Consider the following 26,010-nt stretch of genomic DNA (forward strand, 5'->3'; position numbering starts at 1 on the left):
GTGGGCGGGGCTATGGTGGAGGAGGAGGCGTGGCCAGAGCGCGAGGCCAAGGCCAGGCGATAGACCCAGAACCATGGCTGAAATGACGCTATCTCTGTAGTTACTGGGATCGTAAAGATCGCGCAGCACAGCGGCGGGAAAATACCTGAAGTCCTCTCGGCTGCAACGACGCCGAACGCTTTTTGGCCGGAAACCGAAAGCAGAAATCGGAAGTGACGTCGCGATCACAACAAGCCGGGGCTTGGCTGGGGTCCTGCAGTGACTCTGGCCGCAGATGGAGAGGCCCGACTCGCTGTGGACTGTCGAGAGTGGTTGCCAGGCCCTGCGCCCCGACCCGGGCAGCCTCCGGTCCCTGTTGCCGGGGCCGGCCCGCCGCGGTTGAGCCAGAGTTTCCGCCCGCCGTGCCGGAGCCGCGCTGGGAGTTTTTTCGGGCAGAGCTGGCGGGTGGCGACAGAACGAGACTTCCCTCCCTGCCACAGTCTCCCCTCCAGCGGGTTCCTCTCCTGGGACGCCGGGACACCTGTCGCCTGTGAGGCATCATTCTCATAGCGCCTTCCTTTCCTCGTAGGGCAACTCCAGGATGAAGAACGGTGGGCGGGGGGTTCCTGTTATTAGCACCCACTGGGGAATAACCCAGTTGCCCATTCTATTTCGTTAGGGCCGCTGTCCCCTTCTCCCTGGGCTCTGACTGGTTGAGGTGATTCTAGCTTTACCTCTTTTTTCTCACCGCCTCCTTTTCTGGATCGTCACCCCCACCCCCCCGGGCCCCTTCTTTTCTTATACTTCAAAATTATGGCATACCCGGTCAATTTTGCCTCTCCTCCTCTCTAGAGTGGTGCCAAGATAAGCATTCTATTTCCACTTGGTTTAGAAAGAATTGGTTTCTTTTGCTTTAGTGCTGCTTTTTATTTTAATGAACGGAGTGATGGGAGTCATGAGCTCCCTGTTCTCTGCGGTGGACATCGATTATGATTACCTACCCTGACTACTCAAAGGATTGTTATAAAAATTAAATAAAAACATAAAAAGGATTGTTATAAAAATCTCGGAAGATGTTTTAAAACTGTAAACAGGGGCTATCTGTAAAATGTATGATTTGCCAACTTTTACTTCACTGTGATCCTCTTTTAGTTCCAATTAATTACAACTTTAAAACACCTTGCACACTCAAAATTTCTAAGAGGCAGTAAGCCTTAACGTGATAAAATGGTTTTGTTTCGTCCCTAAGTCCTGTCCCACTCTTTTTGCGACTCCGTGGACCGCAGCCTGGCAGGCGCCTCTGTCCATGGGGTTTCTCAAGCGAGAATACTGGAATGGGTTGCCATTTCCTTTTTCCCGACACAGGGATTGAACCCACATCTCCTGCATTGGCAGGCGAATTTTTTACAAGTGAGCCACTGGAAAGATTATGAAAAAATTAACTGGATGCTATTTATTTTCTTCCTGTCTCAGTGACTATATATCTATGACAATTATATATCTTGGAGTTATTTTTTTAGAAGCAAATTTAGGTACAAAAATGAAATTTCTCTTCAGATTATATATATTGAGGTCCATAGGAAAGTGCCAGTGATTACCTTACTGAAAACTCATTTAAAACAGTGGTAAATGATTCAGTAACAGATGTGCTTATAACCTGTATTTTGAGAATTCACATTTTTTGAGTTTATGTCTTGACAATATTTGGATACAAATCATTAATCCTTATTTCTTAATACTTATTACAAAGATTGGGGCCCAAAATTATACTTAAATCTTAATATCCTAGAGATGCTAAAGCAAAGGAAACCAATTCATAATCTATTTTTTATTTTTCATAAAAATGAAAATTGTCATTTTTCATATTAATAAAAGCCTGTATTAAGTTGCTAACACTTGATCTGAACAAAAACTGATTAATAAATATGTCTTCAGTTATCATAACCAAGACTTTGTAAAGCCTTTCACTACTCAGGAACCAAGGATACTGTAGTTGCTGATCTATTTGTGTACAAATGGATTCTACCTTTTCTTAAATTCAAACTGAGAGCAAGTTATAAACAGCATGTTGAAAAATGAACCTCAGATTAGAGGTTAATATTTTTTACATGAAAAGTTTATTTTTGTTGTTAGCCTGATTTTTAAAAAATCCAGTTAGCAGTGTTCAGGAATAGGAAAGGGAAGGGAAGGGTAAGTACAGTTTGTTGGGACCTAGTAATGGAGGTGAAAATGTTACTGTATTTCATCTGATCTTTGCCAAGATCCTGTGAGATTGTTGGTATATCCCCATTTTACAAGTGAGACTGAGGCTTAGAGAGGTTGAGGAACTTATACAGATTCACATCAACTAATAAATGGTGAAACTTGGATTCAGACCCAGGTTTTTCTACCTTTGAACACTATGCTTTTTATTATCTATCGATGCTTCTAAGAGCACTGTTTGCATATGTGATTGAAAATGATTATTTTCTGTACATTAAGTTGATATACTTTTTTTTCTTTCAGATGTTTTAATACCCAAATTCAAAGAATATATAGTATACCATTCTTCTAAAACCAAGAGGAAATCATGAAGAAATGTTTTAACTGTTGAAACTCAGTTGAAATCATGGCCACATCAGCAAATCTGGATATTGGAGCGCAGCTGATAGTGGAAGAGTGTCCAAGCAGTTACAGTCTAAGTGGCATGCCAGACATTAAAATAGAACATCAGCCGGACTCCAGTGCAGAAGAAGGATCAGCCCAGGGTGTTGCCATGGGAATGAAGTTCATACTGCCTAACCGATTTGATATGAATGTCTGTTCTCGGTTTGTGAAGTCCTTAAATGAAGAGGATAGTAAAAATATTCAAGATCAAGTTAACTCAGACCTGGAGGTGGCATCTGTCCTATTTAAAGGTTGAAAGTTATGGTATAAATACCTGCATTTGTTTTGTTTTTGTTTGTTTGTTTTTTCCTTTCTGTTCATGAAATTTTCGTTTGGGAAGAGAGTTTGGAAGTCACCTTTTAATATGGTTTTCTAGAATCTTACAGAAACCAGAATTAAATAATTTCATGTTATATAATGTCCATAAGTACATGTTGATTTTTTTATTTCTTGCTTGACCTTTGTTTACTTACAAATTCTCTACTAAAGTTTCTTATTGTACCTTTTAAAGTTATAGGAGAAAAAAATTATATGTGCCTTTTATAAATGAATTAATTCCATGAATATGTGATTGGCATTAGCTTCTTGTGCTTTAATGCAGTGAAATCTGTCATCACACTGTAGATTTACTTTTATAACCATCTATTGAGTAAAATAAACCTCTCTGGATAATATTGCTCAAGCTTAATATTGATTTTTTTTCTGGAACTTTTACTAGTACAAATTTTTTATGGCAAAAAATAATGTCACTTGAGAACCAGTTGAAGATATTATACGTATTGTATTTTTTAATGTAAACATTGACGTAGAACTTGGAAATGCTTTGTTGTTAAAATATTGTTTTAATGTGTTTAAATTAATTTTACTTAGCTGAATGCAATATCCATACATCTCCTTCTCCGGGAATTCAAGTAAGGCATGTCTACACTCCGTCTACAACAAAGCACTTCTCACCCATAAAGCAGTCAACTACTTTAACCAACAAACACAGAGGAAATGAGGTCTCAACCACACCTCTGTTAGCAAATTGTAAGTATTTCCCACTGCTGTATGAAAATATTGTTATTGCTAATGTAATAGTTTCAAGAGTTTGGCTTTGAAACATTATTTTCATTAAATGCATATCCTGTTTTGGAAAGCATAAGTGATATCCTGATAGTTTTAGTAATTTAAAGCTTTCACATATTATCACATATTCAAATATATCATGTTTTAGGTTTCTCTGTTGAGAATGGATTGAAACTTTAATTCTTAAAACCTTCATAGTTTTACTATAAAAACTATAGTAAAAAGTTAGATAAAAAAACTATAGTAAAAAATGAATTATGAAACTATAAAAAATGAGTTATTCTGAACTTTGGGCAAAGCAAGACATTGTCTTTTTGTGTTCTTGGAGTGGGTTTTACTTGTACACTAGATCACTATCAACAAATGATTTGTAGTAAAAACTGAGTGATCTCTAATATAATTTTTAATCAAAATATAATATGAATATGAAACCACCTCTTAAAAACTTTGAATTTACAATTTTTAAAATGTAGAATTATTCTAAAAGAAATAAAATGAAGATTTTCTGTATAAGTTAGAAAATACTCTATATAGTTCAGATTTCTTAATGAGAGAAAACCAGTCAGCAGTTTGATGTTAGGAACTGTATTTGAGAATATAAGGTAAATGTATCTATATTCTAAAGCATGGTGAAATATATGTCTTTATTTCGGAAACATTCTATCCTTCCAGATTTTGAATCATATCCTGTGACAGGTAAGCTAGAAAGAGTTCATGGACTTTTAACTCCACCTCAGGGCGATTTTTGTTTTTTTGACATTTATGTAAATTTGCATATGGCTCCCAATTGCTTTCCTTTCTGTATTAAGGCCACCCAGTCATATCACCTGAAGTCAAGGATTGAGTGATACTGATTTTAAAGTGAGCTATGATATAACTGTGCCTGTTTGGCTTTGTTTTAAAATAAAGAGATTACCTTAAAATATTCCAGCTATAGTTGTTTTTTTAACCATACTGAGAGGCTTAAGGGATCCTAGTTCCCCAACCAGGAATCAAACCCAGGCCCCTGCAGTTAGAGCACTGAGTCCTAACCACTGGACCACCAGGGAATTCCCCAAAACCATAGCGTTTTTGAGTTTTAAAAAAAACAGCTGGAAATCATGTGGTTCACAGCCCTCATGATACAGACGAAAATGTTTAATCAGCTCTCCAGGCTCCCACAGCTAATTAGCCAGAGCTAGGTCTGCACTCAAGAATTTACTCTCAAGGCTAGTTTTTCATTTATTTCCTCAGTTCTTCTAAAGTTAAGAAATACCCATTATTTCAAGAAATAATATTTGGGACTTAAAGGAATTCAGTCAATTAAAACACAAGAGTCTTTTAAACCCAACTTCCTTATAAGCTTGGACAAAGAGAGATTTTAAACTTTTTATTTATTTATTATTTTTATTTGTCTGTGCCAGGTCTTAGTTGGGGCAGGATCTAGTCCCTGACTAGGGATTGGACCCGGGCCCCCTGCATTGGGAGCACAGAATCTTAGACACTGGACCACCAGGAAAGTTCCAAGAGAGATTTTAAAAATTAAGTACCTAAACCATTTCTTTAATTGATAAGATCAGTAACAATTTGAATTGTTAATAATTGTCAATTTGCATATTCATTGACAATAACACTTTGCAGCTGTCAGAATTGCCTTAAACATATATGAGTCAATTCTCGGACTCTTATATGTTTAAGATAATGCTGACATTTGCAAATGTTAGGCTATATTTTAAGTTGAAAAGTGAAAGTGTTACTCACTCAGTGGTATCTGACTCTTTGCGACCCCGTGGACCCAGGCTCCTCTGTCCATGTAATTCTCCAGGCAAGAATACTGCCGTGGATAGCCATTCCCTTCTCCAGGGGATCTTCCCAACCCAGGGATTGTGTTTTGGAGAAGAAAATTGCTACATGAACATAAACAATGAGATGATGGTAGTGTACCTTACAGATACATGTGAAACTTTTTTATGGTATTGTTTCAGCTTTATCTGTTCACCAGCTGGCTGCCCAGGGAGAGATGCTCTACCTGGCTACTCGAATCGAACAAGGTACTAGCCTGTTTTTAAGAATGTATTTAAAACAAATTTAATAGGATTTGTCAGATTTGTTATTTTATTTTTATACAAGAAAGTATAAAAACAAAAAAGAAATGGTTGCATAATCTCACCAGGCAGATAACCCAATAGATTATTTAAAAAGTAATAATCTAAAAAATAATAAAAAGATTATTTAAATAATAATAATAGATTATTTTAAAAATAGTAATGTCATGTATAGCAGTTACAGCTTCACTTACCACCCTAGCCTTTCCTCCAAATGCACGCACTGTAAGTTTCTTACATTTTCAGAAGACTTTTCTGGAGAATATTTCTATTTATACTTGGGGCTATATGTGAGAATATGTATGTGCTTTTTTGGAAAAAAAAATATACACAGTGCATTACACTTTTTTTCACCCATGTAAACACACAAAGATCTGTTTCATTCCTTTTTAATAGGTCTGTGGTTTTGCACTGTATTGCATGTGTACATGCTATGTCTTTATTTTTTAATGAGTCCCCCTGGTAGTAGTTGATTCCAGTTTGTTTTTATTTTAACAATATTGTTGGCATTGTTTTGAAGTATATCCATAGGGTAAATTCCTATAAGTATATTTACTGAGTCAAAAGGTGCATGAATTTTTATATATATATAAATTCATGCATATATATGTAACCAGATGCTTGCCCTATCCTCACACCAGAGTTAGAGTTTCTGCTTCCCCATAACTCCACTGACATGGAATACTATCAGATTTAAATCTTTGCTAATCTCATGGGTGAAAAATGGTATTTCATGCTGGTTTTGTTTGCCTTTTTTAAATTATGGTCTATTTGAATTTCTTTTTGTGTGAACTGCCTGTTTTATATTGATTTATATGAGCTCCTACCTAAATTAAAGAAGTTCACTTTTTGCTTATGTTACATATCATTTTTCCCCAGTTTCCCATTTTTCCTTTGACTTTATATTTTCAAACAAAAGCTTAACATTTTTAAGTGGTAAACTTTTATCCTTGTGATGTCTGAGTTTTATATCTTGCTTAGAGACGATTTCCTACTCCAAGTTTATAAATAAATTCACTCATGCCTTATTCTAGAATTTCTGTGGTTTCCTTTTTTACATTTCTTTAACCTACGTGGAACATGTTTTGGTGCAATGAGGTAAAGATGGAGTTTTACTCTTGTTTTCATTTTTCGAAACACTAGCCAATTGTCCCAGTATTATCAGTTGAACGCAGGGCATATGATTAAAGAGTGGTTTTTTTACTCATGTCATTCTTTTATAAGAAAGGCTCATTTCATCATTTAGAATCATGTCATTCTTTTATAAGAAAGACTTATTTTATCTTTTGTTTGTTTATAAGTATATGAAGATCTTATTCTCAATATACTAAATAAATTTAGGGACGAAACTGTGGACCCAGTAGACTGAGTCTAGGGAGCAAAATTGGTTTTGAGGTAGAATTGCGTAAAACTGTTTTTCAAGTGATTGAGTTTTCATTCACATTATGATACCAAAAATTTGAGAAAATTCAAAGGCAGCAATGTTAACTGGTGAGTAAAAATAGCTTTAATAAGATCTTGGCTGTGATGGATTCATTTTGATATTTGGCAAAACTGATACAATTATGTAAAGTTTAAAAATAAAATAAAATTAAAAAAAAAAAAGATCTTGGACTTTCTATAATATGTATTTATATAATGCTAAGGGCTATCATTAACCTAATTTTTATTGTGATCCTCCCAGTTTTACATTGAGATGAGCAAGGTCTTATTCTGGATGTTAAAGAAATTAAATGATATGCCGGAAAGCGACAGTCAGCATTCAAACTCTGATCTCCTGATTCTGAGTCCGGTGTTCTACGGACTGTCCTGTACCTAGCATTATGTTGTATCCAGTAGTTTATAGTTTTAATAATGTACTGTTTGAACTCAGCTATGTACATTGAGGCCATATTTTAATACATTCAGACTGAAAATTGCAAAAACACAGTAGTTCAGTGAACCCGAATCAGCACAGTATGAACCTCATTGAGTAACAGTCACCTTTTTAGAATGCCAGTATTTTCATAGCAATATTAATATGTGGTTGTTAAATTAGATCACAAAAATTGCTTTTCTTTTAAATAGAAAATGTTATCAACCACACGGACGAAGAAGGATTTACCCCTCTGATGTGGGCTGCAGCACACGGGCAAATAGCTGTGGTAGAGTTTCTACTTCAGAATGTAAGGAAAACCCCGCAGACAATGTATATGTACAGTTATTCAAGTTCAGTTAAGTATATAGTAGTTTTTGTATCTCCAGCCAGCCAGATGTAATGGCAGAGGATCAAAAAAAGAAAGTTTACATGCTCTTCTTCATATTCTTGTGGAACTCAGATCTAGTTAAATAGGCAAGTGTAGTCATTCATGAAGCAGTGAGAGAGAAGTGAATGCCCAGCGCAATGGGGGAAAAGTCTGTAAGAGAAGCTTCTTGGAGAAGATATAATTTGGCTCCAAGTGGCAAGACAGTTAGGATCCAGGTAGAGGGAGAAAGGAAGACCTTCAGATGACCTTGATAACAGAGCATCCAGGAGTAGACGTTTGTGTTAGTACTGTGTTAACCCCAGAACGTTACCTGACCTATAATTATTATTGACGAAAGTAACAATATTCTTATTTTCAAAAAACTGAGACGTCTTTTCTCTCCATTTCCCACTCCAGGGCGCTGATCCTCAGCTTTTAGGAAAAGGTCGAGAAAGTGCTCTGTCATTGGCCTGTAGCAAGGGCTACACAGATATTGTCAAAATGCTGCTGGATTGTGGAGTTGATGTAAATGAATATGATTGGGTGAGTCTATAATACTGATTTTTGGGTTTTGGAAAACTATATTTTATTAAACACTTAGAAGAATACCTTTAGTTAATGAAACGCCTAGAAGAAAAAGTTACTGTCCTAATTCTGATTTAAGTATTCCTCACAAAATTTTTAAATTAGCTTAAACTACTTTTACATGCCCAATTCTTAGTAAAGCTTCACACAGCAGCACTAAATTATTTGAATCTTATCCTTGAAAAGCTAAATCACCTGTTTTTTTCCCCCAGAATGGAGGGACACCTTTGCTTTACGCTGTACACGGAAATCATGTGAAATGTGTAAAAATGCTCTTAGGTAAGCAGGCAAAGTGGAAATATTGAGAAAATGCCACATGAAGATGTGGTTTTTTACAAGCTGCCTCACGAGAATCGTGAGCTGCCCCTGCCATATTATGCGCCCTGGAGCACCCCTTCCCTGAGGCCCTCATGTAGCCCCAGCCCCAGCACCCCACACGCCTGCAGTCACAGCGTCCGTCCTTGCTGCTTTGCTTTCAGAGCTCACGTGTGAACCCGTGGCTTTCTTCTCTTTTCTCTACCTACAGTGTCTTCAAGCCGAAGTTCTATCGGTGGTTGTGTATTAGTTTCAGTTGCTCTAGAGGATGCCTGTATGTTTAAAGTGTCTTCCCTCTGACCCACCAGAGTGAATTCTGTGCCCTTCCTGTACTCTGTCAGACCTTCCCTAAAATACCCTCCAAATTTGCAAAAAAGCTGTCCCGCTATTTGCACATGAGCCACCATAGACAGACACATCCACGTGTTCATTTTGTTTATGTAGATGTTTCTGTTTTGGTATAGAAAATGGAGCTGACCCAACAATTGAAACTGACTCTGGGTATAATTCTATGGATCTAGCTGTAGCCCTGGGCTATAGAAGTGGTAAGTGTTTTAGAATTCTCAGGTTCCATTTTAGTAAAGTTCTGTGATAATAGAAGCCAGTGGTCCAGACTGTTCTCACCACTTGCAGTCATGGAACACGTATGTTATCCTAACTCCTGACATATACTTTTAATTGTGGGTAAAATCAACTGATTCCTACAAAGTCTAGAAATGAGTTTGTTACTGTTACTCTTCACCCACCCAAACAATAGTTGCTGGAGGATAAGTGCACACCTATTTACAGATCTGTTTAATATTTCCTAGCACACTGTTTAAACAATGCTTGATAGTTGCCCTGTCTCTGTTCCTTAGAACAGAGAAATATAAGAACAGCCTTATATTCTGGACTCTTCTTCAGTTCCAAAATTTAGAAACCCAAAACAGAAAAATCCAGTAACTTGAACAACTGTTAAAGCCAGTGATAGACTAAGTTTTACGTATTGCATTGTAATCTTATCTCCCTTGAACTATGAGTATATCCTAATTAGAAATTATTTTAGGAAAAAGTTGGTGAGGTTAAGTTGAATTTGATAGTTTTTAAAATTTTGTAATGAGCGTGCTGTAGTCTTGATCACCTGTCTGTTTTAGTTCAACAGGTTATTGAGTCCCATTTATTGAAACTGCTTCAGAACATCAAGGAGTAGACAGAGTCGTCAGAAAGTGTCATCTGCCCTTCGGTTTACCTTTGGCCCTTATAAATGATAGTTTTGTTTACTTATAAATTTTTACCTCAGTTGCAATATTTACTGATTTTTAGTAAGTTTTAATAAGTATTCCTCTGAGTCACTGGTTTATAAAAAAGTTAATGTTGATGGTTTTTTTTTTTAATAAATGTGTTTTACTGCATATTTAAAATTATAAGTGTTTTGTGGCATGTAAATTTTTATGGTACAGATGGTTATCTGTCTTTGTATCAAGTGCTGTAATTTAACGTTTTTGGAAATTATTCCTCCCTATTCATCTTCACTCTTGTCTTAACTCATTGACTTTATATAGGGTTTGCTATAAATCCATAGAAAAAAATTTGTTATTATTGAATTTCAAAATGCACAGTGTGATTGTTTACAAAATGATGTTATAAATGAATAAAGTCCTTTTTTGCTGTTTGCCTGCAGCTTTTTCTTTAAAATTACATAAGATTATTAATGGAATTCGGAGAAGGCAATGGCATCCTACTCCAGTACTTTTGCCTAGAAAATCCCATGGACGGAGGAGCCTGGTAGGCTGCAGTCCGTGGGGTCGCTAGAGTCGGACACGACTGAGTGACTTCACTTTCACTTTTCACTTTCCTGCATTGGAGAAGGAAATGGCAACCCACTCCAGTGTTCTTGCCTGGAGAATCCCAGGGACAGGAAGCCTGGTGGGCTGCCGTCTATGGGGTCACACAGAGTCAGACACGACTGAAGCAACACAGCTGCAGCAGCAGCATTAAGGGACTTAGTTAGGATTTTCAGCTTAGCCCTTCTGTCCTGCCAGGGTGCTCCAGTAGAGCAAACGATACAGTTAAAATAAATTCAACCTAAGTTAATCAACATAGACTTACTACTATTTCTAGAAGTATATTGAGAATATTTTTCTCCCGTGAATAAGCTTTTTGGTAGGGAAAGTCGTCTGGGAAAGAGAAGTCATTTCTTCGATAAAAGTCAGATGTTCTTTACTTCCACTCCAGGAACACTATAAACTCACGCTGCACCAACATCTGGAAGAGAGAGCAGCAGCTCGCAGTTGGTGTGACCACGAGTTGGGACTTAGGTTAAATCACTTCATCTGGAAAACAGGTGTGACATCAGTTACTACAGTGGGTTGCAAGCCACATAAACTTGATCTAGCTAATTTAAGCAAATGGGAATTAATGGAAGGAAAAGCTGAAGAAGTAGGAAGTCCCAAAGGTTGAAACTAGACCAGCTATCTCAATCAGGAAGTCATGGCCAGCCATGTTGGGTGCCTCTTTGGTAATGCTTAAATCCCTTCATTCATCATTGGGCTCAGGATTAAATTTTCCAGGAGGCAGAAATCCATTTCCCCTGGATATAAATGCACCACTGTATGGAGTTGAGGGGAGAAAGGGGATGACTGTTTAACAACCCACCCTTGCCCCCAGACCACCTAGAAGGCAGGAGGCACAGTCTGCCTAAGGAAAACCACAGGGAGAAAAAAATGATAGATGTTCGCTCCAAAGGCAAGCTCAGTCATATGTGAAAATAGTACTCCTGCTTCCCCCATGTCAGGCATATGCTTTAAACTGATTTTACCTAACACCATTCACCCCTCCATTTGGTTCTTTTTCTTACTAATAGCCCGTATCCATGAAGTGTTAGTTCCTATTCATATTGCATGTGTGTGTCTATGTGGGTATATGAACTCAGTCACTTTGTGATCTGACTCTTTGTGATTCCATAGACTGTAGCTCGCCAGGCTCTGTCCATGGAATTTTCCAGGCATGAATATTGGAGCGGGTTCCCATTTCCTCTTTCAAGGGATCTTCCCAACCCCAGGATAGAACCAACATCTCTTGCATCTCCTGCATTGCAGGCCAGTGTGTTACTGCTGAACCATAAAGTAACAAAATCCAGTGATCCATTTGGGCATACCACTCTTGAGTATTGTTTGCAAGTGCTCTCCACAACAGAACAGGCACCAAAAAACATATGCTAGGATTGACTCTAAAATAACCACTTCTCTCCTGGTCTGACTCAGGTTGACAACCAACAGATCTCAGAGAATATCCTGAACAAAATTCCCCTTTCCAATGCTGTGCCTTTTAGACCCAGGGTCCCTGATAACAAGCCCCAGAAAACTCCTTTAAGAAATAGACAGTTAATTAAAACAACAGGAATGATAATTAGGGCCAGTTATAAAATTCCTCTTTTAAAAATTAAATACCTTTTAGGTAGTGTTTGTTGATTGCATAAAAATTTATTTAGAGCTCATGTACCAGACACTGCTTGATGTGAGGGTTAAATATTGAGCAAAACTGGTCCTGCCATCAAGGTGCTCATTGCCTAGTACAGGACTAGGGCTCATTACTGCCACAGAGTGAAATACATTAGCAAAATTTTTCAAAGGACTTCCCTGGCCATCCAGTGGTTAAGAATTCATTCTTCCCACTGGGAATTTGCTCTATGACTCAGGGAACTCAACCGGAGCACTGCAGTGACCTAAAGGGGTGGAATGGGGAGGGAGGTTCAAGAGGGAGGGGACATATACCTATGGCTGATTCATGTTGGTGTTTGGCAGAAACCAACACAATACTGTAAAGCAATTATCCTTCAATTAAAACTAAATTTAAAAAAATAGCAGATCAATCATCAAGTATTAAAGTAGAAAAGCATACTACAACTGTTATCTCTACAGAGCAAAATATTGACAATAAACATTTTGAATAGAAGAAAAAGGAATCCTTGCTTCCACTGCAGGGGTGTGGGTTTGTTCCCTGGTCGGAGAATTAAAATCCCACATGCTGCATGGAAAGATCAAAAATTTAAAAAAAAAAAAAAAAAACTCTAATTTTCAAAAAGTTTAAAGCTTTTATGCTTCTGTAAGTTTAAGTTGAACATCTGTCAAAGATTTTATTCAGCTAATTAACTGGTAAGAAAACCAGTAAGATGTTAAAACTAATTTCAGGAGTTAGGTATTTTAGGCAATATTAGTAAAAGATTGCTGAGTGAGACACAAATCTGATTAATGTCCAACAAGGCCATAAACCCTAACCTTTAATGATAAACCATAATCTTTTCCACAGGATAGAAATTACTGGCATCTCTAAGGACAGAAATCTGTAAGCTAACATGTGACTTCACTAAAACTGGTACTTTCAATCAACAATAAACAGTTTTACCTCTTGATGAAGGTGAAAGAGGAGAATGAAAAAACTGGCTTAAAACTCAACATTCAAAAAATGAAGATCATGGCATCTGGTCCCATCACTTCATGAGAAATAGATGGGGAAACAATGGAAACAGTAACAGACTTTATTTTCTTGGGCTCCAAAATCACTACAGATGGTGACTGCAGCCATGAAATTAAAAGACTCTTGTTCCTTGGAAGAAAAGTTATGACAAATCTAGACAGCGTATTAAAAGGCAGAGACATTACTTTGCAGACAAAGATCTGTCTAGTCAAAGCTATGGTTTTTCCAGTAGTATGGATGTAAGAGTTGGGTCATAAAGAAAGCTAAACACCTAAGAATTGATGCTTTTGAACTGTGGTGTTGGAGAAGACTTGAGAGTCCCTTGGACTGCAAGGCAATCCAACCAGTCCATCCTAAAGGAAATCAGTCCTGAATATTCATTAGAAGGACTGATGCTGAAACTCCAATACTGTAGCCACCTGATGCAAAGAACTGACTCCTTGGAAAAGACCATGACACTGGGAAAGATTGAAGGCAGGAGGAGAAGGGAACGACAGAGGACGAGATGGTTGGATGGCATCACTGACTCGATGGATATGAATTTGAGCAAGCTCCTGGAGATAGTGAAGGACAGGGAAGCCTGGCATGCTGCAGTCGATGGGGTCGTAAAGAGTTGGACATGACTGAGAGGTTGAACAACAACAGTGAGTTGAACTAAGCAGTTTCCCCTGGATTAATCAATTAATTCTCAAATTTTAGTGTATATCAGAACCATCTGTTCAGTTCAGTTCAGCCTCTCAGTCATGTCCGACTCTTTGCAACGCCATGGACTGCAGCACGCCAGGCTTCCTTGTCCATCACCAGCTCCCAGAGCTTGCTCAAACTCATGTCCATCGAGTCGGTGATGCCATCGAACCATCTCATCCTCTGTCGTCCCCTTCTCCTGCCTTCAATCTTTCCCAGCATCAGGGTCTTTTCCAAGGAGTCAGCTCTTTGCATCAGGTGGCTACAGTATTGGAGTTTCAGCTTCAGCATCAGTCCTTCCAATGAATATTCAGTACTGATTTCCTTTAGGATGGACTGATCTCAAGAGTCTTCTCCAACACCACAGTCCAAAAGCATCAATTCTTCAGCGCTCAGCTTTCTTTATAGTCCAACTCTCACATCCATACATGACTACTGGAAAAACCATAGCTTTGACTAGACAGACCTTTGTTGGCAAAGTAATGTCTCTGTTTTTCAATATGCTGTCTAGGTTGGTCATAGCTTTTCTTCCAAGGATCTAGCATCTTTTAATTTCATGGCTTCAGTGACCATCTGCAATGATTTTGGAGCCCAAAAAAATATAGTTTCTCACTGTTTCCACTGTTTGCCCATCTATTTCCCATGAAGTGACAGGACCAGATGCCATGATCTTAGTTTTCTGAATGTTGAGTTTTTCATTAATGTTAAGCCAACTTTTTCACTCTCCTCTTTCACTTTCATCAAGAGGCTTTTTAGTTCCTCTTCACTTTCTGCCATAAGGGTGGTGTATCTGAGGTTATTGATATTTCTCCCAGCAATCTTGATTCCAGCTTGTGCTTCTTCCAGCCCAGCATTTCTCATGATGTACTCTACATATAAGTTAAATAAGCAGGGTGACAATATACACCCTTGACATACCCCTTTCCTGATTTGGAGCCAGTCTGTTGTTCCATGTCCAGTTCTAACTGTTGATCCTTGACCTGCATACAGATTTCTCAGGAGGCAAGTCAGGTGGTCTGGTATTCCCATCTCTTGAAGAATTTCCCACAATTTGTTGTGATCCACATAGTCAAAGGCTTTGGCATAGTCAATAAAGCAGATTTTTTTTTGGAATTCTCTTGTCCTTTTGATTATCCAATAGATGTTGGCAATTTGATCTCTGGTTCCTCTGTCTTTTCTAAATCCAGTTTGAACATCTGGAATTTCATGGTTCACATGCTGTTGAGGCCTGGCTTGGAGAATTTTGAGCATTATTTTGCTAGCATGTGAGATGAGTGCAATTGTGAGGTAGTTTGATGAAGGTAGTTTGGAGAAGGGAATGGCAAACCAGTGTTCTTGCCTTGAGAACCCCATGAACAGTATGAAAAGAACCATTTAAAGGCTTGTTAAAATACATATTTTGGGTCCCACCCACAGAGTTTCTGATTCAGTCAGTCTGGGTTGGGACTCAAGAATTTCAAGTTCTAGCAAGATTCCAGGTCGTGCTGGAAATGGACTCATTACGTAAACCAGAATCCTTAAAATGTTTCCAAGCTAGCAATTCCTGTAAGAAAAATATTTTTCTTAAAATTCTAGCATACAAAATACTAGAGGAAGTTCAGATTCTTTGTCTTCTGGGTTTTGAAGGAAGATTTGACTCATATAAGTGACTATGTTTAAAAACTGATCATAACAGTGCTCCTTTAAGAGACATCATAATCTCGCTTTTTAATAGCCTCTAGTGTTAGAAAAATATTTCTATTACACAATGAGAGGTGAAGGCCTTTCTTAATTATATTTTTAAATTTATTTTTGTTTAATTTATCCATTATAGACATGCAGACACACAGAGGGAAAACTTCTATCTTTGCACATTAGCTACAGATTAGAAGTGAACCAGAAACACAAAAACTTAGGGTGACTTTTCTTAGTGAGCACGTAAGTCTTAATTGATTTTAAGGTTGCAAGTAGACAAACAGATTTGTTTAAAAGCAAAAACAAGGAAGAAGACTACTAACTGGATTCTCTGTCATCTCTCACCCAACAGAGAACAGGTCTTCATTAGAGATCACCAAGTAGTCAGACCATAATAGCAAACACCCATCATTGCTGCTCTCTGTTCAGACTGACTTACTGAAGGGGTACAAGCCAGACATAAAAACAAGCACATAATCTCAGTAGAAAAAGAAAAAAATAACTAGAGAGTTGTGTTGTCACCCAGGATTCACTTCAAAAGCCAAGAAAACATGTGCCTGCAAATAGATTGTCTCCATCGGGTTAATCCTCTCAGCCAGCTCAGTGGATGACCTTCAAAACGGATCAAATACAACTTTCGAAAGGTCACATGACTCTCTAATGTGAATGAAATGAACATGTGACAAACACTTAATTCAACTTATTAACTGATGATGTAAGGCGTCCAGCTGTTTGCCAGTCAAAAGCCAATAAAGAGGTAAGGTTGGAGGAAAGGAAAGTGTGCCTCATTCTGGATGCTGGCAACTGGTGGGTGGGGTGGGGAACACCTGTCCAAAGGCCATCTCCCCCTCCTACAACCAGTGGGCAACTGGGCAAGAGCTTTAATAGGCAGATGGAGGGAGCTATAGATAACAGCAGTACAGTCAGCTCTGACAGTCATCTTGAAATTGGTCCTGAGTGGTCTGACCAGCATCATATTGGTTGTTTTAAGTACAATTAATCTTCAGTACCAAGGCCAGTTTGTTCCCAATTTCTTGAGGCAAATTCTCAGAATTGTGGCAGATTATGCCATGGCTGTCGTCTGGTCATCCTGTAGTTAACTTCTTCCACTTTGTGGGAGTCCCAGTATCTAAGACAGCCCGTAGGATATGGCTCAGGATATTATTCATAGACCTTGATAAGGAACTAAAGGTCCTTGACTATGTTTAATGACTATTATTTGGTTTCCTGGTATTGGTATTCTTGGTGTTCTTGGACTGTTTTCCTTTGTTTCTGCATTTTCTTACTTCTCTGATTAAACTTATTCTTTGGCTAAAGTTTCCCCACAGACAAAAGGCAGGCAGAGGACATGAGGGACAAGAATCATAGGGTCTTGCTCTGTTTCAATGAGGAAACCAGTAAGATATGAAAACTGACTCCAAGAGATTTGAGAAGCCAGGCATTGGTAACAACGCTAAGATAAGATTGCTGGGTTATATACAAGTCTGACAGTTATTCAACAGGGACAGGAATTGTCATCTGGGGGATCTTTTCCCAAATGACAGAAGAAATTGCTTCTTTATCAGACAGAAATACCCAAATTAACGTGTAACTTCACTAAGTCTGGGACCTTGAATAAACAGTATATGGTGAATCAAACCACATTTCTCTAGGCAATCCTCAGGTGGCCTTCATCTCATGTGGCCCTGAGGAAGGCCATGTGGCCAGACCCTTCTTAGTACCTCAGTGAAAGCCAGCCTGGCGTTAAGCTCATCACCCACTCTTCCGTCGTCAGCTGAGAGGTGAACTAACGTAAGCGTGCTGGTGTTGGTGACAACGCCCCTCTCACATCCTCCTCCTGACTCGATCACTAATTCACTCCACGGTGAAAGAAGCTGTGAACCAGAGAACTCAGTGAAAAAGGTTAGTCATGTTAATATTCTTGAACTTTTCAAAAAATATTGCCGATAGCTTGAAAAATGGTTGTTTTTATGGAAGATGTAATGGGGGTGTTAACCGTTAAACTATAAAGATTTTTAAAGTTTGTAGCTTAGAATTTTCTCCTAAAATGCCAATTAGTGACTCATATAAAAGAAAACTATAATTTCATTATCATTTCATGTTTCTTTATCCATACCAAAAGTTAAAACCTATAATATATTTTGGTAGAACAAACTGGTTGCATATGAAGCTGCTATCTTTTGACATGTTTCACATGCTTCCTGCAATATCACTATTTATATTTCCAGTCGGTGGCATTGAGTGCATTTCTATCCATTAGGTGATTTTCTGTGTGATAAATAGTTTCCAAATCTGATAGTTGCAAAGAGAATAAATAGAATGAAGGGTAGGCCAAACTCTGGCTATTATAAAATCCTTAAGTGTCCTTTCTCTTTAATATTCAAATGTTCTCTGTGACAGTGCTTCTCAGGTTTATACGCCTAATAAGAGCTTCAAAAGTTTACCGCCTTACTCCTTGTAGTGGATACTACTGATAAAACCCAGGATGGCAAGAGTAACTGTTCACATTTTTTGTTGCCTAGAAATGTTTACAATATGTATAGGTTGGTTTTAAAATAGCAATAAAGATATGGAATGGGATTGTAACGTGATTGAAAGTTTTTTAGGTATGCCTTTAGACAGGAGATGCAATCACTTCAGAGGAGTACAAACCACAGATATTCGTGTGAGTGTTTTCTGATGAAAGTAAATGTCACAGGCTTATGGTCTGTTGTGTAGATTTTCCTGTTGAGACAGGGAAGCCTTTTCCGGGTTGTATAATAGGAGCTGGTACACACAGTCATGCTCGACCTGCATCACCATCATGTCAGTGACAGGAAGCATGAAACAGTGGTGAGCTTATGCTCTGGGGTTGAACTCTGGTTGGATATGTAATTATTACACTGAGACTAGACCATCCCAAACTCATTGCCTGCTGAGTTTTCCTCTCTGTGAAACAGAGTACAGAGCACTATATGGTACGTCTGCCCCGTGTTTCATTGTCTATTCATAAACTCAGTGAAATTGTTCTCCACTCAGATTTGTTCATGTTACTTTATGAACCTGGGAAGTGCCTTAAACTTGTAGGTGTTTCTGTTATATTCCTTCTTCACATTCCCTGAGAATAGTCAGATGTATTCATATCCCAGAATCAATTTATGAAAAGTATCTTAAATAGCGTCTTGGTGCTCAGTGATTTTTTATGTTCACCATCTCTCTTCCAAAAGGTTTAATGTTTGAAACAAGAAATGTCCCCCTGAAACAGCCATTCAATCCCCCTCAACACACGTATCGAACCCACGCTCTGTGCTGACTTGGGCTGGGCCCAAGGATGCAGTGGAGAGCAGCATAGACCCAGGGCCCTGCCCTGCCCTGCAGATCTTACGCAGTGACTCTGCATAGCAGGCGAGTATGGCTTTGCTGAAACTCATCTCCCCTCATTCCACACAAGTTCAAAATGTCATGTACTCAGGTGAATGGTTAAAGAAGATGTGGTACATATAGACAGTGGGACACTACTCAGAAAAAAATAATGAAATAATGCTATTTGCAGCAACATGGATGCAACTAGAGACTATCACAGTGAAGTAATTCAGAAAGAGAACAAAATACCGTATTATATCACTTATATGTGGAATCTGAAATATGACCCAAATGAACCTACCTACGAAACAGACTCAGGAACATAGAGATCAGACTTGTGCTTGCCAAGGGGGAGGGAGCTGGGGGAGGGAAGGATTGGGAGGTTGGGGTTAGCAGATGCAAACTATTATATACAGGACGGATAAACAGCAGGCCCTACTGTATAGCACAGAAAATTATATTCAGTATCCTATGACGAGGCTTCCCAGATGGTGCTGGTGGTAAAGAGCCTGCCTGCCAATGCAGGAGGATATGAGAGACGCTTGGAGAAGAATATAGAAAAGAATGTATATATGTATAACTGAATCACTTTGATGTACAGCAGAAATTAATACAACATTGTACATCAGCTATGCCTCAATGAAAAAATGTCATGTACTAACTGAGGTGTGTTCAAGGCTTGTTGTTGCTTTTGAGTCACTACATCGTGTCCAACTCTTTGTGACCCCACAGAGTGCAGCACGCCAGGCTTCCCTGTCCTTCACTATCTCCTGGAGTTTGCTCAAACTCATATCCATTGAGTTGGTGATGCTATCCAACCATCTCGTCCTCTCATCCCACCAGGGAAGCCCCTCGAGTCTTGAATATGTCTATTACTGAGTTTCCCATATGCCACTTGTTCCGCTATGTCAAAGCATCAGTGCTGCTACTGACGCCACAGAAACTCCTACATCCTGAGAGGAAGCAGAGAGCCCAGAAACTTAGAGTGATGGCAGAAAGTTCCATTCCAAGGGCAGCTGGTTCTCAATTCCCATGATGAATCATCTAGAGAGGTCTAGAAAACACTGAGGACTGCCCCACTCCAAACCCCAGAGAGTCTGATTTTTCAGTCTAGGATGCCTTATGGGGACATATAGCTTTCCAGGTGATTCTAATGTACAGTCAAAGCTGAGAACCACTGTTCTAAGGGAGATTAGCTCCTGGCTGGTGGAACCAGTATATTTCAAACCACATCCTAACATTTGCCTCTCACATTGCCATCTTTGTCTATAAAGAAACCTAGCTTATCCTTTCTGGCCTGTTGGTACCTGCTCTGATCTTTTGGTAAAGATTAACATGTTCCCTTTTAAACCTGTGTGACAAAATAAAGAATTTTGAAACCCTAATCTTACCTTTTGTGAGTGATTCACCTTGTCATTCAGCAAGTTATTAGTTACTACGACTCAACATTATTTGTTAACCTGCATTTCTGAAAGACAGAGCCCACATCTGATGCCTCGTAACTGTTTACTTATCTTGCTTACCTTTTGGATAAAAAGGAGTCCTGAACACCCAGGACAGAAGTTGGCATCCAGAAATACCAAAGAGCTTATCTTGTTATTTTTGTGTTCTAGGATTTCCCTGGAGACACAGGCATTGACTGAAGCGCTGGCCTCCTAAGCCCATGCCAACTCACAGGGTTCATCTACAGGGCCAGGTAACCCCTCCTCCCTGACGCATGCCTGTATGAAAACTCTCTCTTCTTACTTGCTGCTATGGTGTTTGCTCCTCTTCCGAGGAGGCTGTCAATAAGAAGTAAGCCAATTGCATGCACCTCTGCTTCAGTGAGTCCCTTTCTCAGAGGCCTCCTCATCTGTGTCAGGAACAGGGTGTCAGCATTTTTTTTTTTAAGATTTTTTTGATGTGGACCATTTTTAAAGTCTTTATTGAATTTGTTACAATATTGCTTCTGTTTTATGTTTTGGGTTTTTGTCTGTAAGAAGTGGGATCTTAGCTCCCTGACCTGGGAGGGACACACCCCCTGCATTGGTAGGTGGAGTCTTAACCACTGAACCACCAGGGAAGTTCCCAGAGTATCTGTATTTAAAGAAGAGCCCATCTACCCAACCGAGCCAGAGTTTGGCTTGACCACCTTCTTCAGAAAATAAACCACTGTGCTGTTGCATGGTTCTTCTTTTAGAGATAATGCTGCCCTGCCTACGTTGATGAGATGTTACAGGGCCCTCTCCAAGAGAGCACAGTGTCCTTGGTCAGCTTTCATGTAGCCTCCTGCTGCTGCTAAGTCGCTTCAGTTGTGTCCGACTCTGTGCAACCCCATAGGCGGCAGCCCACCAGGCTCCACGGTCCCTGGGATTCTCCAGGCAAGAACACTGGAGTGGGTTGCCATTTTCTTCTCCCACATAGCCTCCTACTTGGGGACAAATCAAATAGATCAACCACTGTTGTCTTACAGCTTAGCACAAATGTCAAGCTTTGTGCTGACTGCTGGGGTCACGGTTACAGTGCCTCACGGCTGTCAATGTTATGCAGATTAACCAACCACAAACCACTATGATATAGTAGCTAACAAAACCCATTGTCTAGCAGGAATGAACTGGGGGAAGAAAATTCTTTCTATGGCTTTAGGAAGCAAATGTCAGGTCTCTAGTACTTAGACATTTTAAAACCTTGACCTTTATTATTTTTCTGAATATAAAAGTAATGTATACTTCTTGTGTCTGTTATTAGGATGCTTTTAGCTGTAAAATAAGACAACACTATTGATACTATGTATAAAACCAGTAACTAGTGAGACTGTGGGCTTCCCAGGTAGCTCAGTGGGTAAAGAATCCACCTTCAATGCAACAGACTTGAGTTTGATCTCTGGGTCGGGAAGATCCCCTGGAGAAGGAAATGGCAACCCACTCCCGTACTCTTCCCTGGAGAATCCCACGGACAGAGGAGCCTGGCGGGCTACAGTCCATGGGGTCACAAAGAGTCAGACACAACTGAGGCGACTGAGCACACAGCACAGTGAGAGTATACTCTAGAGCACAGAGAGTATTTATTCTCACAATGAGAATATACTCTTAATGCCCTATGGCGACCTCAGTGGGAAGGAAGTCCCAAAGGGAGAGGATATGTGCCTGTGTGTGGCTGATTCACTGTGCTGTATAGTAGAAACTAACACAACATTGTAAAGCAACTGTACTCCGATAGAAGTTAATTTAAAAAAGAAAGATCCACCTGTTGCTGCTGCTAAGTCGCTTCAGTCGTGTCTGACTCTGTGCGACCCCATAGACGGCAGCCCACCAGGCTCCCCCGTCCCTGGGATTCTCCAGGCAAGAACACTGGAGTGGGTTGCCATTTCCTTGTAAGATGGCTCAAATAAACAAGTGAGTGTGTTTGTTCACATGGGAGGAAGTCCAGAGTTAGGCGCACTGCAAGATTGGTTTAGAGCAGCTCAGCAGTGTGTCAAGTAAGACCCAGATTTCTTCAGACTCTGCACTCTGCTGGCTGCAGTCCAGCTTTATCCTCTGTCTGGCTGCCCTAAGTCTCACAGTGTGACTTCCAGTAACAGGGACTATGTGCTTCCTGGTTTCTGTCCAGCCCATTGGGAGAAAGAGGTGTCCCATACTCCTTTCCAACCGAGTGAAGAAGCTTCCAGGAAACCTCTCCTCTAGCCTCATTCATTGCAGTTAGGTCACATGCTTATTTCTGCACTGGTCAGGGAGACTGAGCTTACCCTAGTACCCACCAGTCATACCCATTTACCTGAGAGTCAGCATCTTGTGGAGCGCCTGGGCTGAATGGGGAGAAGCACTGGCTTCTCCAGGAGAAAGAGGAACAAATACAATATATACGAAATTCACTTTGACGAGGCTTGACCAGTAGATAAGCAAAAGAATAATACAGAACTGAAAAGCTAACAGAGAAGATAAAGTGGAATGATAATTTTAAAATACACTTGATTGGTTCAAAAAGGGCAGGAAATACAAAATATGGGAACAAAGAATAGGTGGGACAAATAGAAAACAAACAGCAAAATGGTAGACTTAAATTCAATCTTCAATGTACAATTCTAAACATTCTGGTTGAGAGACTGGGCTAAAGAAACCAACAAGAATCACTTATGACTATTTTAAAGAAACACACTTTGATTAATCTCAGCATATGGAAATGGATGGTCAAAACTTGAAGAACAATGTAGAAGAATTAAATTACCCAATCTCAAGACTTACTGTAAAGGTACAATGATTAAGACAGGTATTGACAAAGCAAATAAACCCATGGAACAGAATAGAGAATCTAGAAACAGATGTGTACATATGTGTCAATTAATTTACACAAAGACACCACTGAGACTCAGTGGAGCAAACATTTTTTTTCAATAGACAGCCCTGGGTCATTAACTATCACTGTGAGAAAAAATTAAATTTCAGCTCTCACATCTTACTGAAAAGTTACCTAGAGATGGATTATAGATCTAGACCTAAACGTAGGAGAATACCTTCATGATCTTTGAGTAGGTGAAGACTGTTCATCATCCCCCCAGGGTTTCTAGCTTTTTAATCTTCATCCTAATGATTTAAAATGGTAGCTCGTTCCCACTTTAATTTACAATTCTTTAATTGCAAGCAAGATCGTACAACTTTTCACAAGCCAAGCCATTGGTATTTAAGTGTTCACTTGTCCTACTTTTCTGTTAGGTTATTGTCCTTTTTTTTACGTAAAAAGTTCTTTATGTACTAAGGAAATGTATATACCAAGGAATATTTCTTAATGTTTTAAAAAAAATAATTTTTGGTTGTACTGGCTCTTTGCTTTGTGCAGGCTTTGCGCAGAGAGTAGAGGTACTCTTCATTGCGGGGCCCAGGCCTCTCACTGTGGTGGCTTCTCTTGCTGTGGGGCACAGGCTCCAGGGCTTGTGGGCCCGGCAGCCGGGACTCACAGGCCCCGGGACTCCCAGGCTCCAGGGATCGTGGGCCCGGCAGCCGGGACTCACAGGCTCTAGAGCGTGGGCTGGTAGTCGTGGCGCACGGGCTTAGTTGCTCCACAGCATGTGGGATCTTCCTGGACCAGGAACTGAAATTGTGTCCCCTGCACTGGCAGGCAGATTCTTATCCACTGTGCCACCAGGAAAGTCCCTGCTTTTTAATTTTTAAGAACTTAAGTTTTTAGGGCAGTTTTAGGCTGACAGCAAAAATAAGCGAAGATACAGAGATTTCCCATATGTCATTGTTCCCTCACATGCACCCTTATCAATATCCCCGCCAGAGTGGAACCCTTGCTACAAATGATGATTAAAATATGAGGCATATTTTAATCCCTCAAAGTCCATGGTTCACATTAGGGTTCACCTTTGGTGTTATACGCTCTCTGGGTTCAGACAAGTGTGTAATGGCGCGTATCCATGTCATTCAAACAAATGATATTTGTTAAAAAACAAATATTCTTAGAACTTTTTCTTTCTTTTCTCTTCTTTTGTACATAAAGGTAAGTAAATAGATAACTGGTTGATTCATCTTAAAACAAATTTATTCTGACAATCAGTTTGTCATTATCTTTGGCTTTATGCTAACTTTTCCAGACCAGGCACATTTTATTTCCTGTGTAAATTCACCCATTCCCTGGTGCTCCTAAAGTCATTCAGTTGCTCAGTCATGTCCAACTCTTTGCAACCCCATGGACTACAGCACGCCAGGCTTCCCTGTTCATCACTAACTTCTGGAGCTTGCTCAAACTCATGTCCATTGAGTCAGTGATGCCATCCAACCATCTCATCCTCTGTCATCTCCTTCCCCTCCTGCCTTCAATCTTTCCCAGTATCAGGATCTTTTCTAAGGAGTCAGTTCTTCGCATCAGGTGGCCAAAGTATTGGAGTTTCAGCATCAGTCCTTCTAATGAACATTCAGGACTGATTTCCTTTAGGATTGACTGGTTGCATCTCCTTGCTGTCCACAGGACTCTCAAGAGTCTTCTCCAACACCACAGTTCAAAAGCACCAATTCTTCAGCATTCAGCTTTCTTTATAGTCCAACTCTCACATCCATACATGACTACTGGAAAAACCATAGCTTTGACTAGACAGACTTTTGTTGGTAAAGTAACGTCTTTGGTTTTTAATATGCTGTCTAGGTTGGTCATAGCTTTTCTTCCAAGGAGCAAGCGTCTTTTAATTTCATGGCTGCAGTCACCATCTGCAGTGATTTTGGAGCCCAAAAAAATATAGTCTGTCACTGTTTCCATTGTCTCCCCATCTATTTGCCATGACGGGATGGGACCAGATGCCATGATCTTAGTTTTCTGAATGCTGAGTTTTAAGCCAGGTTTTTCACTCTCCTCTTTCACTTTTATTAAGAGGCTCTTCAGTTCCTCTTCACTTTCTGCCATAAGGGTGGTATCATCTGCATATCTTGGGTTATTAATATTTCTCCCTGCAATCTTGATTCCAGCTTGTGCTTCATCCAGCCTGGTATTTCACATGATGTACTCTGCATATAAGTTAAATAAGCAGGGTGACAATATACAGCCTCGACATACTCCTTTCCCAATTTGGAACCAGTCTGTTGTTCCATGTCTGGTTCTAACTGTTGCTTCTTGATCTGCATATAGATTTCTCAGGAGGCAGGTAAAGTGGCCTGGTACTCCCATCTCTTGAAGAATTTTCCAGTTTGTTGTGGTCTACACAGTCACTCACTCATTCACACAGTCAAAGGCTTTGCATAATCAATAAAGCAGAAGTAGGTGCACTCCTAAAACAATGTCTTAAATCACTTCCCTTTAAAGAAGCCAGAAAGCCCAGCTACTCCTTTACCCAGCCTCCGTTGCAGCTAAAATGCAAGTATGTGATGAAGGTTTAACCAACCAGATGCTCCCACTCCAGATTTTTTATTTGGTGTCTGTTGACACAAAGCACTAAGAACAGTGGAGTCCATAGCAGCGGCAGCAGTGAGCACAGCAATGTCCAGTTT

General features: G+C 39.5%; 1 protein-coding gene across 1 annotated transcript; it reads left to right on the forward strand.

Annotated features, from left to right (window-relative positions):
* The first annotated feature begins 66 nt into the window (after positions 1–66).
* On the forward strand, positions 67–10,553 carry ANKRA2 (ankyrin repeat family A member 2). The gene is made up of 9 exons (XM_019982940.2): positions 67–529; positions 2,485–2,876; positions 3,496–3,654; positions 5,658–5,723; positions 7,845–7,942; positions 8,420–8,545; positions 8,800–8,866; positions 9,367–9,447; positions 10,036–10,553. Exons 2-9 carry the CDS (start codon positions 2,588–2,590, stop codon positions 10,089–10,091), a joined length of 942 nt encoding a protein of 313 aa, XP_019838499.2. The 5' UTR covers positions 67–529; positions 2,485–2,587; the 3' UTR covers positions 10,092–10,553.
* Positions 10,554–26,010: the final 15,457 nt, after the last annotated feature.

Source organism: Bos indicus, chromosome 20, assembly GCF_029378745.1.
Source record: "Bos indicus isolate NIAB-ARS_2022 breed Sahiwal x Tharparkar chromosome 20, NIAB-ARS_B.indTharparkar_mat_pri_1.0, whole genome shotgun sequence".
Classification (NCBI taxonomy): Eukaryota; Metazoa; Chordata; class Mammalia; order Artiodactyla; family Bovidae; genus Bos; species Bos indicus.

Excerpts from the sequence above, each read along its gene's own strand:
- ANKRA2 (XM_019982940.2), top strand. The coding sequence starts at position 2,588 with ATGGCCACATCAGCAAATCTGGATATTGGAGCGCAGCTGATAGTGGAA. Across the intron at positions 8,546-8,799 it reads ATGTAAATGAATATGATTGG|AATGGAGGGACACCTTTGCT; the intron begins GTGAGTCTATAA and ends TTTTTCCCCCAG. Across the intron at positions 8,867-9,366 it reads ATGTGTAAAAATGCTCTTAG|AAAATGGAGCTGACCCAACA; the intron begins GTAAGCAGGCAA and ends GTTTTGGTATAG.